At 41.7% G+C, this 14065-nt stretch overlaps 1 protein-coding gene across 1 annotated transcript; it reads right to left on the bottom strand.

Annotated features, from left to right (window-relative positions):
* Positions 1 to 8288: 8288 nt before the first annotated feature.
* On the bottom strand, positions 8289 to 13252 carry LOC142731612 (phosphatidylinositol polyphosphate 5-phosphatase type IV-like). The gene is made up of 11 exons (XM_075849456.1): positions 12790 to 13252; positions 11953 to 12044; positions 11607 to 11731; positions 11210 to 11329; positions 10535 to 10630; positions 10258 to 10419; positions 9964 to 10079; positions 9438 to 9574; positions 9117 to 9224; positions 8490 to 8624; positions 8289 to 8370 (listed from the first exon to the last, which is right to left on the bottom strand). Exons 1-9 carry the CDS (start codon positions 13102 to 13104, stop codon positions 9149 to 9151), a joined length of 1239 nt encoding a protein of 412 aa, XP_075705571.1. The 5' UTR covers positions 13105 to 13252; the 3' UTR covers positions 8289 to 8370; positions 8490 to 8624; positions 9117 to 9148.
* Between the last annotated feature and the right edge of the window lie 813 nt (positions 13253 to 14065).

The following is a 14065-nucleotide window of genomic DNA, read 5'->3' as shown; positions in this document are numbered from 1 at the left end:
TCTGGGTCAATACTCGGGTTCTGCTGGCAATTCAATGATGGCCAGTGTAAGTTCGGGGCCACTTGTAAATTTAAGCATGTCTGTTCGGAGTGCAACGGCTCCTCGCATGGGGCTGCAAAATGTATGCGAAAAGGGAAGTGGTCAGGCACTCAGTCCTCCTCCATTGGTCAAGGGGCTGTCGCCGGTGAGGGTGGAAAGGATGGCCCCGTATCTAAATGAATATCCGAATAGGGTTGCAGCCAAGTTAATTTATGAGGGGTTTTTGTTTGGTTTTGTTATTCCCCCTCCTCCGTATGAGGTTCCGCTTACACGGCGCAATCTTAAGTCGGCTTATTTGCACTCGGCGGTCGTTTCGAAAAAACTTTTGAAGGAAGTTTCGTTGGGTCGCATGGCCGGGCCTTTTGTCGAGCCGCCGATAGAGAATCTAGTGGTATCCCCCTTGGGAATTGTGCCGAAGCGGGAGCCCCATAAATTCCGTTTGATTCAGCATTTGTCTTTTCCCAGGGGGTCGTCGGTATATGATGGGATAGATCACGATTTATGCTCGGTTGTTTACACGTCATTTGACAAAGCGGAGGTGTTAGTGCGTGAGGCGGGGCCTGGGGCGTTGTTGGCAAAAACTGACATTGAGGCGGCTTTTCGCTAGCTGCCGGACCATCCGGAGAGCCAACGGCTGTTGGGTTGCTTCTGGAACGGGGGGTTTTATGTCGATAGGTGTCTTCCAATGGGGTGCTCCCTTTCTTGCGCATACTTCGAGGCATTTAGTAGCTTTGTGGAATGGGTGACGAAGGGCGTAGCTGGGGTGGATTCGTTAATACATTATCTTGACGATTTTTTGTGCGTCGGCCCTAGCGGTTCCCCTATTTGCGGTTATTTATTGTATTCCTTGCAGAAGGTTGCGACGGATTTTGGAATTCCTCTGGCGCCTGGTAAAACTGAGGGCCCTGTCCCTACCATCTGTTTTTTAGGGATCTAAATTGATTCGGTTGCAATGCAATTCGATTGCAATTCGAGTGCAGGCTTCCTGAGGATAAATTACTGTCATTGCGTCAAGAGGTGAGGCGTGCCTGCCGATTGAAGAAGATCACTTTGCGTGATCTCCAGTCTCTGCTGGGGAAGTTGAACTTTGCCAGTCGGATTTTGCCAATGGGTAGAGATTTTAGTAGGGATTGGCGGCAGCGACGGCGGGTATCCGGGCATCCCCTCATTTCGTGAGAATTGTGGTGGAACACAGGGCGGATCTGCAGGTCTGGGACGCGTTTCTCGGGCAATATAATGGTAGATCGTTGTGGATGTCGCCGGTACAGGATATGAGCGAGTTGGAGCTGTTTACTGATGTGGCGGTGTCCGGTGGTTTTGGTGCGTATGCAGGAGGTCAATGGTGTGCGGGGGACTGGCCACACAGCTGGGTGATCAGTGGTCTTACACGGAATCTGGCCCTGCTCGAGCTGTTCCCCATCATGGTTATGGTGACCATTTGGGGGCACATTCTCAGGGATAAAAAGGTTTGTTTCCACTGCGATAACATGGGAGTGGTGTTAGCGATTAATAACGTATCGGCATCTTCTCCACCTGTGGTTCAGTTGTTGCATCACTTAGTCTTGGTGTGCTTGACCTTAAACACGTGGGTGGTTGCGGTGCATGTACCGGGGGTTTACAATTGTATCGCTGATGCTCTTTCTCGCTCGCAGTGGGATCAATTTCGTCAATTGGCACCGGGAGCGGAGCTGTTCGGTTTGGCTTGCCCGGAACATCTATGGGATCTGATTTCGGTCCCGTGGAACGGTTGATCGAACGGTCGTTGGCTAGTGCGACTTGGAGTACTTATTCGGCTTGTTGGCAGCAGTGGGAGGAGTGGGTAAGAGTGTTGGGTAACGTCAGCACGGATCAAGACAGGTTGGTGGCATTTTTATACTGGTTGGGGGATGCTTGAGAGGTGGAGTTTTCTCTGGCTAAGGTGAATCGTTTCATTGCTGGGTTGGCATTTGGATTTAAATTACGGGGTTTTCAGGATGTGTCCAAGAATTTTTTGGTAAGGCAAGCTGTGAAGGGTTTGTGTCGCGGCAGGGCTGAAGCAGATCAGAGGCGACCCGTGTCTTTTACCCTTCTTGGTTCGTTGGGCGCATTGCTGGGGGCTGTTTGTAATTCGCCTTATGAGGTAGAGTTGTTTCGTTTGGCTTTTTCTCTAGCGTTTTTTGGAGCACTCAGAATTGGTGAGTTGGTTTCTCCTAGTGCGGTGAGGGCTGGGGGATTGCGACAGGCTGATGTGGGTCTATATGGGGATAGACTCGGGTTGTTTTTGTGGCGGTACAAGACTGATCAAGTAGGACGGGGTAAGCGGATAGTGTTGTTTGCCCTCCCGGGGTCGGCGATGTGTCCGGGCATTTGTGTTCGACACAGGGATTTGGAGTCAGGAGTTGGAAGATATTGGCGGAGTGATGGAGTACATTTGACCGAGGTTGGAATTGATTTGTGGAGCCTGTCCTTAGCAGAAGGAATTGAGAGGGCGGTGGTGGTTTGGAGGGACTCACAGGCTTAAGGTGGTCAAGGCCTGTTTCGCTGTGGCGGGGGGAGTCCTGGAGGTTGGTCAGTACAAAATGGTGGGGGTTCGCATCGGGGGTATGCGTCCCCCAAAGAGGTATATAATTTGAAGACTTCATAGGGTGTTATCCCTTTGAAGTGGTCTTCTGGTGGTTGGAGCCATCAGCAGAGGTGAGCGGTGCCTCCGAGCTGGTTTACGGCTGGAGGTAAATAGTTGTTGGTTGGTTTTTCAGATGGCTAACTTAAAAGGAAAATCTGTAAAAAAAATCTGGCTTCAAGGACTTCCCCTGCTCTGTTTAGTGTTAAAATGTTGATTGTTATTTATGATTCTGACCCATGTTGGGTCATGTGAATTATAGGAGGAATTCTCTGGTCGAATTCCTAAAGTAGTTATCCAAATGTTTTGGATTAAATTGTATTTAAAAAATAATTTAAATTAATAAACGGCTGCTGTGGCCATTTCACATCCAATCTCGGTTGTCACATGTCCTTATTTGGTGGATGGGTGGAAAAGGGGAATAAAAGGTAAAATAGCACATGACCCTACTTAGGCCAGTCAAGACGAGGCTGGACTGCAGCACGGAGGGCTTAAGGGAAAGCCTCCATGACTGCCATAGGAGGGAAGGTTAGCCAATCAGGGGGGAAAGGGTTAGTGGAGGCAGGGAGAGGGAGGAGATGGAGAGTGGAGGAGTTGGGGTTCGGTATCTGTTCCTCCCGCTGTTTTCGGCATTGAGCCGGAAGCAGCGGGAGGAATAACAGGTAAAAAAGTTAGCTCCCACCCTCCCGCCCTGAATTGGGTTGTGTCTTTCGGGATTGGGTTTGTTTTTTGTGCGTTTGTCTATTTTCTTGTGCTTATGATGTATGCTTGTGTAAAATAGCAAAAAAAATATTATAGAGGGAGTAAAGAAAAAGGTTTCAAAAATGAAACAGAAAGACTGCCTAGATAACAAGGAACAGGGAAAAGTTATACCTTGTAAAAAAGCAAGATGGAAAAAAGAGAAAGAAAAATTTGGACTGACATTATTTTGCTAAATATAATGGTAATATTGAAGAAATTAAAAGAATCCTAAAGAGAAATTGGGAAATACTATTAAGTGATCTGTTTTTGAAAGATGAAGTAAGAAGGGCCCCACAAATGATCGTAAAAAGACCAAGGATAATAAATGATATAGTCGCACCATCCTATCCAAAAAAATAAGAAATACTAAAGAAAGGAATAGGGTTTGGGAATAATATTAGAGTTTGAGAACGAGTAAAGTAAATGAGTCTTTACTATTCCCCATAGATTCATATTGGTTGTTTTTATCCTATTTTATTAATATATGTATTTTTGCATGGAAAAAGAAATATAAGAAATTCCCTGTATTAAATAATGTAATTGGGATGAAGTATTAGAGGAATAGAAAGGGTAAAAGAGCGAGAAAGAGCCTCTTCCGAAACATCTGCCATAGAGAGATATGTCCATTGTAGGAAGTATAAAGAGATTTAGGCCCAGATCACACTGAGTTTTTTTACGCTGATTTTGACACGGAAACCGCATTGGAATCAGCACCAAAAAACGGCCGAAACTGTCTTCTATTAATTTCAATGGAAGGCGGAGGCGTTTCTTTTCTGCAGCAGCTTTTAGCGGCTCGCTGTTCCGCCTCTGACCTCCCATTGAAATCAATGAGAGGCAGAGAAAGTGTTTTTCACAGTGTTTTTTGCACGCGGCGCGCAGTGGCCACGGGCGAAAAACGCAATGGTAAATGCTGCGCAAATCGCAGGCAGGTCAAAGTCTGCCTCAAAATTTTTCTGCCTGCAAAAAAACTCTGTGTGAACAGGGCCTTAGAGTTCGGAACGTCACTTCCGGTATTGCGTGAGAAAACGTAGAAAGGTTTGTTTATATAATATAGAGATATTTAAATTGTTTCAATGCTGTGAAACATAGTATTCCTGATGAAGGGGGCTGCCCCGATACAACTGACACAGTAGGTTTTATACGTTTTAATACTTTTTACTATATTAAATATCTGCTCCTATGCACTCTTACTAGGGTCCTGACGCTGAAGGGCTCCTACCACACCACTCGTCGTAGTGACTACTGCACCCAGTCCAGTACAATTCAGGAGTGTACTACTAGGCCACATCTCAGGCCTGCAGGGCAACCATTCATCACTGCAGCTATCTAAGCGGCCCTCTAATACATGGAACGTTCTTTATCCTAATCAGGACCTAGTTACAGCCTCTCCTGGGTTTGAGCACAGTACTGCTCGGCTGACCACAGGTTCCCATGCCAGGCTGACTATTCTCACAGCCCCAGTAGACTCCTCAGAGCGAACCACTCTAGGCTGACGGTACTCTTCAGCCACGCATGTTTCAGTGACAGCCTACACTTATAGGCCTACCCCTACATAGGATAGGCCTTCTCTATCAGCCTACAGACCATAAGAGGTCATTTTGTTAGCTTATTTTCTGCTTTGTTATTGACTCTCACCGTCTCACCTGACTTCATGGTGGCGCAGCGCATCACTGCCATTACACTCTGATCCCAGCCAGCACCAGGCTCTTTCTTTCCAAACCCCCTGTACCTCCCCTGTCACTGTCCAGCAGCCTCTCATTGCTATGTACAGTGACAGCACTGCACATAAGACAGTGCCACTGGGAACTGCGGCCTGTCCTACTACCAACCGGTAAGACAAAACCTTCTATACAGTGAAACACAACAGATACACAAATATACATTAACAGTGAGCACCTAAACAGTTAATATAAAGAAACAGGCAACCAATTTAATAACATAATCAGTTTATCAGCTGGAAATGGAGGTTATACGGCTCGCCCTCATTACAAGCTGCTTGCAATCGACCAACTCATTTATCTGGGATCTGCATGAATTTAAGGGTCTGTTCTGGGATTTGAATTTATTCAGAGGTCTTGGTCAGGTATCTAAATCCATTTTCTTTACTCTGGTTTGGGGTCTGAATTTAGCGGTCTGGTCTGTGGTCTGCAATTAATTGAGGGGTCTGGTCTGAGGTCTGACATTATTTAGATGTCTGGTCTAGGGTCTGCATTCATTTTATTTACTCTGTTTTGGGGTTTACATTTTGGAGTCTTGCCTGGGGTCTGCAGTTAATTGGGTCTGTTCTGGGGTCTGGTCTAGGGTCTGAATTTATATATATGGGTTTAGGCTGGTGTCTAAATTTATTTGGTGGTCTGGTCTGGGGTCTGCATGAATTAAGGGGTCTATTTTGTGGTCTGAATTCTTTACGTTGCTCTAGAAGCTGAAGATGGCTGCAGAAGTGAAGAACTAAAGATATCTCAGCAGCAAACTCTGTAATGTTATGTCAGGAGAAGTCATCATAGCGGTCCTGGCTGGGTGGAGATAAAATGGAAAGAGAAAGTCTACAATCAGAAAAGACGTCACCTGTGATTTACCCATTTTAAGGCGGACCTGTCAGCTCTCCTGATATGGAGCATCTTTACTCAGAACTCTGTGTTGTGATGGTCTTCTGTTATTTTTCCTGGAAATGTGAAAATAAGGCCATCATGGAAACGCATTGGCATGCAACTAATTGATTTTAGCTACAAATCAACAGCCGCAGTACAAAGCTATACATTGAGTTTCATGCAACCCTTAAATAAGTAATAGAATTTAAAAATAAGATCAATTAAAATCAATCAGTCTCTGTGAAGTCCTAGCCTAAATAGCAATTGAGTGTTAGCATTCACCTTGTCTATAGAATGTATCCCTATGTAAGGCCAAGTACCGGCAAGGACCGCAGGGTTAGTCGCAAGCAATAAAATACAGTAGACCCAAGTAATGCAAACAACAAATTCTTTACTGACCAGTGGTATATAAACATCCACAAGGGGATGTAAACACTACTCTACAAAAAAAGAGGCACAATCTCTTTCAAACATTACACAAATAATGGCGCAATGCGGCATGGGTGGCACACCAGCTTCTTTTGCTTGTTGGACGGAGCATTAACTCATCCTTGCTTCGCTTTAGGAGTAAGTCCTCTTCTTCAAACATCTGCCCATTTATTTCAATAGGAAAAACGGCGTTCTGTTCCGACGGGCCGTTTTTTTTAAAAAACGGCAGCGAAAAAGAAGTGCAGGTCACTTCTTGGGACGTTTTTGGAGCCATTTACATAGACTCTATTGAAAACAGCTCCAAATACGGCCGTAAAAAACGCAGCGAAAAACGCAGCGAAAATCGCAAGTGGCTTAAAAAAACGTTTGAAAATCAGGAGCTGTTTTCCCTTGAAAACAGCTCCGTATTTTCAGACGTTTTTGAGTTTGCGTGTGAACATACCCTAACTGCAAATTAACCTGCCATACATATTGGGGAGAAAAAGAAGGAAAGTTTGTGCTCCTGGACTGTGCAATACAAAATCTTCAATGTATCATTGTCTCAATTTATTTACCGCCACCCTTTAATCCTTATGTCTTTGGTGTGGTACAGGAGTTTATTGATAAAAAGCCCTTGCAGATTATCCACTGCTACTAATTGGCGACTTCAATGGAGTAATGGACTTTAGTATGGACAAATGTAACAGGTGGGAGGGGGTTTAGGATGGTTACTGCCCCGCAGAGGAAATTGCACAGCAAGAACTTCAGACGACACAGGTATAAGATGCTGAACAGAACTTTACTCCAACAGAGGCACAGTCTTCACGGTTATAATATTTAGTACATAAGCTTGACGGTTTCACTAATAAATAGGCTCTATACTTGGCGGTTTCTGATTTAACTTGTGAGAATGGGACAATGTGTTTGCTATGGTTCAGTCTCAACTTAAACTTGTGCTGCAGAGGGTCTTTGTTCTCATATGAAATGCTGAGCTAGCGATACGCCATTCAGGCTAGCAATACAAAGTATTTTTGGTTGATCAGTCACTTTGTAACTTCTGCCCTAACTGGCAATCTCAACTGGCAGCTCTCATCCTGCCCGTTTGTCCAATCTGAGATCTGTGGGGATTGTGTCACCCTAGCGGCTTCCCTGCTTAATGTGATTGTCTCCGCTTGTAAAGAGAGCCCAACATTACATTTTATGGAACTGAAATTTAAACAACTATCAAATATATCAATATTTTACATCTCCTGTCACTTTTTGTCCAACACAGGATCTAATCCAGTACATATGGCGGCACGTTCCATACTCTCTGTATTGTGTACATATGATACAATGTCCTGTCACCTACCACTGGATTAAACGCGATGTCACACAAATAGCGCTGTGAAGGGTCGGATAAGTGAATTGTATACACTGTGGTAAGTTGTAGCCGGGCACTGAACACACTAATAAATACCAGTCACACTTATGAATTGATGTTAAAGATTTATTTAAGGTTTTTGTGGATCAAAATATATAATGGTAAAGATGATGTTATACAAGATTCAGCAAAAACAATGGAAGATGTCACAGTATATACTGTAGTATCAGTAAGTGGTGGGAAATCTGTATTCCAGAGACACAGGAAGAGATGACATGTTCTCCTGTTCTGGGCCTGGTCTTCTGGGTAACATTGATGCACCGGTAACCACACTGATGTCTCTTCTGTGACAGATGTAGAAAATTTTAAGTCTCGCCATTGGAATACTTGTAAGATGGCGGGTTCTGCCCTCGGTTGTTATTGGCATTGATGTTGATGGTCTGTTTGTATCTGCTGACTTTTTCTGGGGGGAGAAGCACACAATCCTATTAAATATTCATCATTCAGGCTGCTTACCAAATATAGAGGGGACATATCTAGAGGAACTTACCTTTCTATCAGCAATGATGGCGGCTCCTCCGGTCACAGGGAGCGCAGTTCTCACAAGATATACTGCGGAATTGATGTTTATGCTGCAAGAGAAATATTTGCTATTAATGCTCAACTAATGTGTGTTTCTTGGCAGTCACAAAATCTAGAAGAGGTTTTATTGTGGATTTTCCTATTTGATCCTAGGGGTTACACTACAAACCTTGAAGATGATTGATCCAAGCGATGGGTTGGATCTAAAGCTGCGCTGTTCAGGATGTTACAGGAACTTTCTGATGTTCACAAAGGTGGAATCATTGTTTTATGCACCTGTGATGGTAAATGTTCCTTAGGAGTCCTGCAAGATGCCAAGTAATGTCTTACATCAATAACAATGTTCCTTGTATCTATCATGTAGTTTCTGCCGCTTACGGCACTTTTCTAAAAAAGTGGACAGAGAGTAGCTGAAGCAGCAGAGCCCCCAGCAGCCGACACATTTATCATAATAACATGGATTATTAGTTATTAAGGTGTGGGCCTTTTAATAAATTAGGCACATTTTACTCCAAGTTTTTTTATATTAAGACCGGTGTATGAAACGTCAGTCTTAATGAATTCCCACCAATCTATTATACTACATACATGCTTACAGTTTTCTTCTAAAACCCATAACCTTCATTTAGAAATTAAATAAATATCTGAATACAAGAAAATTGAACTAGAAGATAGAATGACTTATTTACAATTTCTTTATGTTGGTTGATAAAATAAATTACTGATACAGAGGAAGACTTAAGAGATGGAAGAACATTCTCACATCAAACATAATAGACAAGTACAATGCTCTCACCTTATGTGCTGTAAGGACATGAACAGACGCAGCTACTTTTTTTGTCCTAACCTCCTAATGCCCTTCAAATAGATCTTGCGGTCAAAGCGTCCACCAGCCAATGGGATGCTGGAATGAGAAATATATTGATGTAAGACATATGATAATGTTAGCAGGTAACCACACAATAATTGTTTTGTTTCACATCCTAGATTACTCCAGTACTGTCACCCAGGTATACAGCCACCTACCCCAAAGTGTGAGCTCTGGCTATAAGGCCCATGTAGTAATGGCGGCTACTGAAAGAATCATACCAACAACATGGAGGAAATCATGACTTACTTATCTGAACCAGGTCTGAGCTTTACTTCAAAGATACCAAAAACGGGTCGGTGGTCTGAGGTCTTCAAAACAGGGCAAGAGTCGTATTTCAGGACTCGCACATCTCCCTCGTATTGGCTTTTAAACAACACCCTGTCCTGTAGAGGTCATAAAAATAACAAATATCATCAGTGCAATCATATTATAATTTATTTATAAACCTCATAGCATCATAGACTGAACATTTCGGCCTATTTTATTTAAGAAATATACATTTTGAGACTTTCTTGCATTTAAGGTTTGACTTGGTCACACAGATTTAATGAAATAAGTATCTTTGAGCCATGCTAGGCGAAGACATATTACACTGGGAGACGTTGACAAACTCACTACAAGTAAAATGGATTGGATGCTTTGTTCTTAAGAATTATTCCTTCATCTATAATAACAATTCATTACCTTGCGCGAGGGGATTTATTATATGAAAATCTAATCATGAAATGTATTCTTTCTTTAGCTCTGTAGACCTGGAAATAAGATATCTTACCGTATATGATGGGACTCTCTGCTTTTCTGATGTATCGTAGGTGTCTGTGCCAATGTCGAACTTATATGTAGGAAGGAATTCTATGGTGTGCTCCTTAAACCCTACAAATATGGACCCTTAAATTAAAAGAAAAAAAAACATGTCAGTATTAAAAACATGTGCAAGAGATGTAGGGCTATATAAGAATGTGGAGAACATATGAACCATCATGACGATTTGTATTGATCTGTCGAGGTGTATGTGGTAATAATACAGGCTGAGGAGTGATAGAGATCTGTCTACTAGTAAATGTACCGTTGTTCTTGGCTTCATTCAGATGGTCGTGTTTGAGGAGACTGGACATATCTCTTCCTTTAATGTTCTTCAGAAGAGATTCCACGTTTTTTCTGTCCTCTTTCAGTTGAAAATTGAGGTCCCCAAACCAAAAAACTCGATCAAAGCGGCTGGTGACGTCCACTGTAGAATGAGATAAACACAGGACACAGTTAGACGACGTGACTGCATTAGAGTCAATGGAGATAAATAGAGAGATAAAGGAATCGATAGGTTCAACCACATAAGTAATACTCACAGGCATTGGAGTTTATTCTTTCCGGAATAATTTGAGGCAGACGGAGACCCTCGGTGATAGTTTTATAGTCCTGGATCCTCTTGTGGACTGCCCCAACTGCCAACAAAAATATACATATCAGTAAATATGACCTCTTGGAATTTAGGACAACCACCATATTTAAGTTTTCTTTGACAATAGGTTTCTTTATCCTATATTATCTAGGTATCGTATCTACTTCTTGGGCTGTGTAGTCTGAATGTTCCCTCAACAATCAATTTTTTACAAATAGTATTTATATTAATTGGATTTCTATTGACATTTTAGAAGATGAGACTGGTGGAGTTCCATGATCTGGGTCCGCACTCTGTACACCAGACACACTGATATTTCTATTACTGTAAATCTAAGACACAATCATTTTCATGACAGAGGATAATGTATTTCTATAGCAGTCTGTAGAGGACATTAGGCCGTTTATCCTTCCAGTATTATTCTCTCATTATATAGAATAAGTTTGATGGATTAGAAGAAGTTTGACCAAATGAGGAAGAACTTTTAATTTTACACCAAAACATCAATAGTACAGATCTTTTCATGTCATCTCATATATTCCAGCTTATTATTATTAAACAGCAGCACTTTTATATACAATAACACTGTACATAGTCATATATTAAAAACAGACATACTTACATCTCATATGGGAATTAATAAACAGGAATGATGTCCCAAAGACGGTGAAGGCAACACCCAAGGCTCCTTTAGTTTTGACATGGTGGAATAGCCTGGTTGTTACATGGGTGTGCTCTACCTCTGTATAAGAAATGAAACACAAGAAGAAGGGTTAGTGGTTAATAGTATAACATGCAACAATGAAACAGAGATAGTTTCCTATTAAACGCTGGAAATATTACTACAACACCATTTCACACTTTGTAACTGTGGAGTAAACTATCAGATCTCCAATACTCCACAGTGAAGAATCTGAGAGTTGGGTTCTTAGACATCTAGTTCTAATGACTAAATAATAAGTTCAAACTAATGACTTCAATTAGGACTTATTATGTAAATGTAAGAAAGTGAATCTTACCTGAGCAGAACCAGATCAGTTCCCGTCGAATAAAGATGGTGAGATACAGGACTCCGAGCCCGGATGAATGGTATAGCACGTAGTGTGGACCAAGAGTCTCTTGTAATTTTATCTCCCATTCCCGTCTACAAGAAGACACAATTTCAAGTTTACATATTAATAAATGACACCAGATTAAAATATTGAACTCATTTATTAAATAATCAATATTATAACCTCTGGGGTTAAATAGGAAAATTTAGGAGTGATCCTACAATAAGTAGTAGGTCAAGAGAGAATTTCAATCAGCCGACCTGTAGTCCATCTGCAGACATAGACTGTTGTAAGACAACCTGAGAAGACTTACCTGTTTGGACATCCTTCCTGAACGCCAATTACGTAAATGTCTTTGGAGTCATCTGATGGCAACAGCAGATCCTCTAGATTTTGTGGGAACTCCTGCTCAAAATATGAAGATATTTATAATGTATACACAGAGCACCAACCAAACTGACATCTTCTATATCACCTACAAAAAATTATATCTGATCGAATTGGATTTTAGTCTTTATAGACTATGGCCAGTGCTGCAGTCTTAGGATCAGAGGCATTGCCATTCCAAAGACATAGATTATTAGTTTGACAGTTTGCAGTGTGTGCAGCAACATTGATTGGCCCAAATGTTTAGAAAATTTGGGCCTAGGGTAGTATATAATATGGCTATGTGATATCCAACTACAAATTTATCCAACTTTAGGCTATGTTCACACGGAGTATTTTGCAGGAGGAATATCTGCCTCAAAATTCCGTTTGGAAGTTTTAGGCAGATTTTCCTCTCCCTGCACACCAATTTTCGCAGAGTTTTTCGCGGCGTTTTTCGCCCGCGGCCATTGAGCGCCGCGGGCATAAAACACAGCGAAATACGCTTTCTCTGCCTCCCATTGAAGTCAATGGGAGGTCAGAGGCGGAAGCGCCCGAAGAAAGGGCATGTCGCTTCTTTTTACCGCGAGGCAGTTTTACTGCTCGTGGGAAAAAGACGCCGACGCCTCCCATTGAAATCAATGGGAGGCATTTTCGGGCCTTTTTTGCCGAGTTTTGCGACGCGGTTTCCACGTCAATAAACTCGGCAAAATACTCTGTGTGAACATAGCCTTAGATCAGATACACTCATGGTTCACAATAGATATTGTATATTACTTCTCACCTTTCCCTCCATATTCCAGGTGGCAACGTATAATCTCAGCCGTCTATTTGGGAAACAGCGATCCAGTTCTTTAGCGCCAATCACAGCGCTGCTGCCCAAGCTCCTGATTGCGCTCTTCTTGGCGTTCTTTGAGCCAATGTCACAAGGTTTGCTGTGACTTGGATCGCTGCATTTTTCGGCTGGCATATCTTTGATGTTGGAAAACTTCTGGAGTGAGATGTTAGGTTCCTCCATAGTTGGTATCTCTTTCATTAGATTTCCATTATCAGGAATCTGAGACACATGATATTTTTTGGATTTTTTCCAAAAGGGCATGGTTGGTTAATAACCCGGGTGCAAAACTGCACCAATGTCCGTGGTAGAAAACCAGGCGACAGTAAAGATTGAATTTAACTAATCGCCTCTAGTTCTCTGAAAATAGGACAAATCGCTGACCGTAAAAGCAACACAGTAATCCAACAGTGTCAATCCAACAGCAAGATCTAGAATGACCAGAAAAAGAAATAGTTAGGGAAAACTTAAAGAAAACCAGCTGGAGAAATTAGTTATGAAAGGGGTATTCCAAGTACAGGATCTAGACAATCATAAGTGTTTGAAGATCACATTGCTTGGGGTCTTGGGGCTCGGACCCCCTGTGAATGACATTGCTTGGGGTTTGGATTTTGGAACAATGTATTGGTTGTTGAATTGACCATACGGTATGACATTTCCGGGGTTTATGTAATTTTTATATGAGAGATACTAACTATAATTTAGAACCTCTGTAGTTTGTTATAGACATTATTATTATTGTCATTTTTCATTAATATATATATATATATATATATATATATATATCTATATATATATATATATATATTAATGAAAAATGACAATTGCTTTTGAGGATACAGGATTACGGGGTCAGGGCTGTTCTTAAGAAATCACTTCCCTAACATTTTTATATTAGTAATTATTATTATTAATAATAATAATAATAATTGTGTATTTTACACAAATAGAAAACCTCAAATGCATAATTAGTAATTCCCTAGTAAATATTTATTATGTGAATTACTCCTGTTATAAACTGAAGGGTTCCAATAATAAGTTCTCAGGGCTGCAGGACATTCACATTCCCTTTTTTTGTGGTTGCTTTATCAATTTACCAGCAGAATACAGATGCAAATTTTTGTCTGCAAGCTGCATTCTGTCTCTGGAGCAGAAGTCACAGGCCGCCATATTGCCATTTAGCAACTTCTTAGTAAATTAGTATACCTATTCCAAATATAAACTA

Source organism: Rhinoderma darwinii, unplaced genomic scaffold (assembly GCF_050947455.1).
Source record: "Rhinoderma darwinii isolate aRhiDar2 unplaced genomic scaffold, aRhiDar2.hap1 Scaffold_841, whole genome shotgun sequence".
Classification (NCBI taxonomy): domain Eukaryota; kingdom Metazoa; phylum Chordata; class Amphibia; order Anura; family Rhinodermatidae; genus Rhinoderma; species Rhinoderma darwinii.
This window is presented reverse-complemented; position numbering and strand designations above follow the sequence as displayed.

Bases quoted from the DNA above. Each gene is read 5' to 3' on its own strand.
- LOC142731612 (XM_075849456.1), bottom strand. From the start codon at position 13,104: ATGCCCTTTTGGAAAAAATCCAAAAAATATCATGTGTCTCAGATTCCT. The intron at 11,732-11,952 runs GTAAGTCTTCTC...GTCTTCTTGTAG, and splicing joins CAGGAAGGATGTCCAAACAG to ACGGGAATGGGAGATAAAAT. The intron at 9,225-9,437 runs GTAAGTCATGAT...TTCTCATTCCAG, and splicing joins CTCAGACCTGGTTCAGATAA to CATCCCATTGGCTGGTGGAC.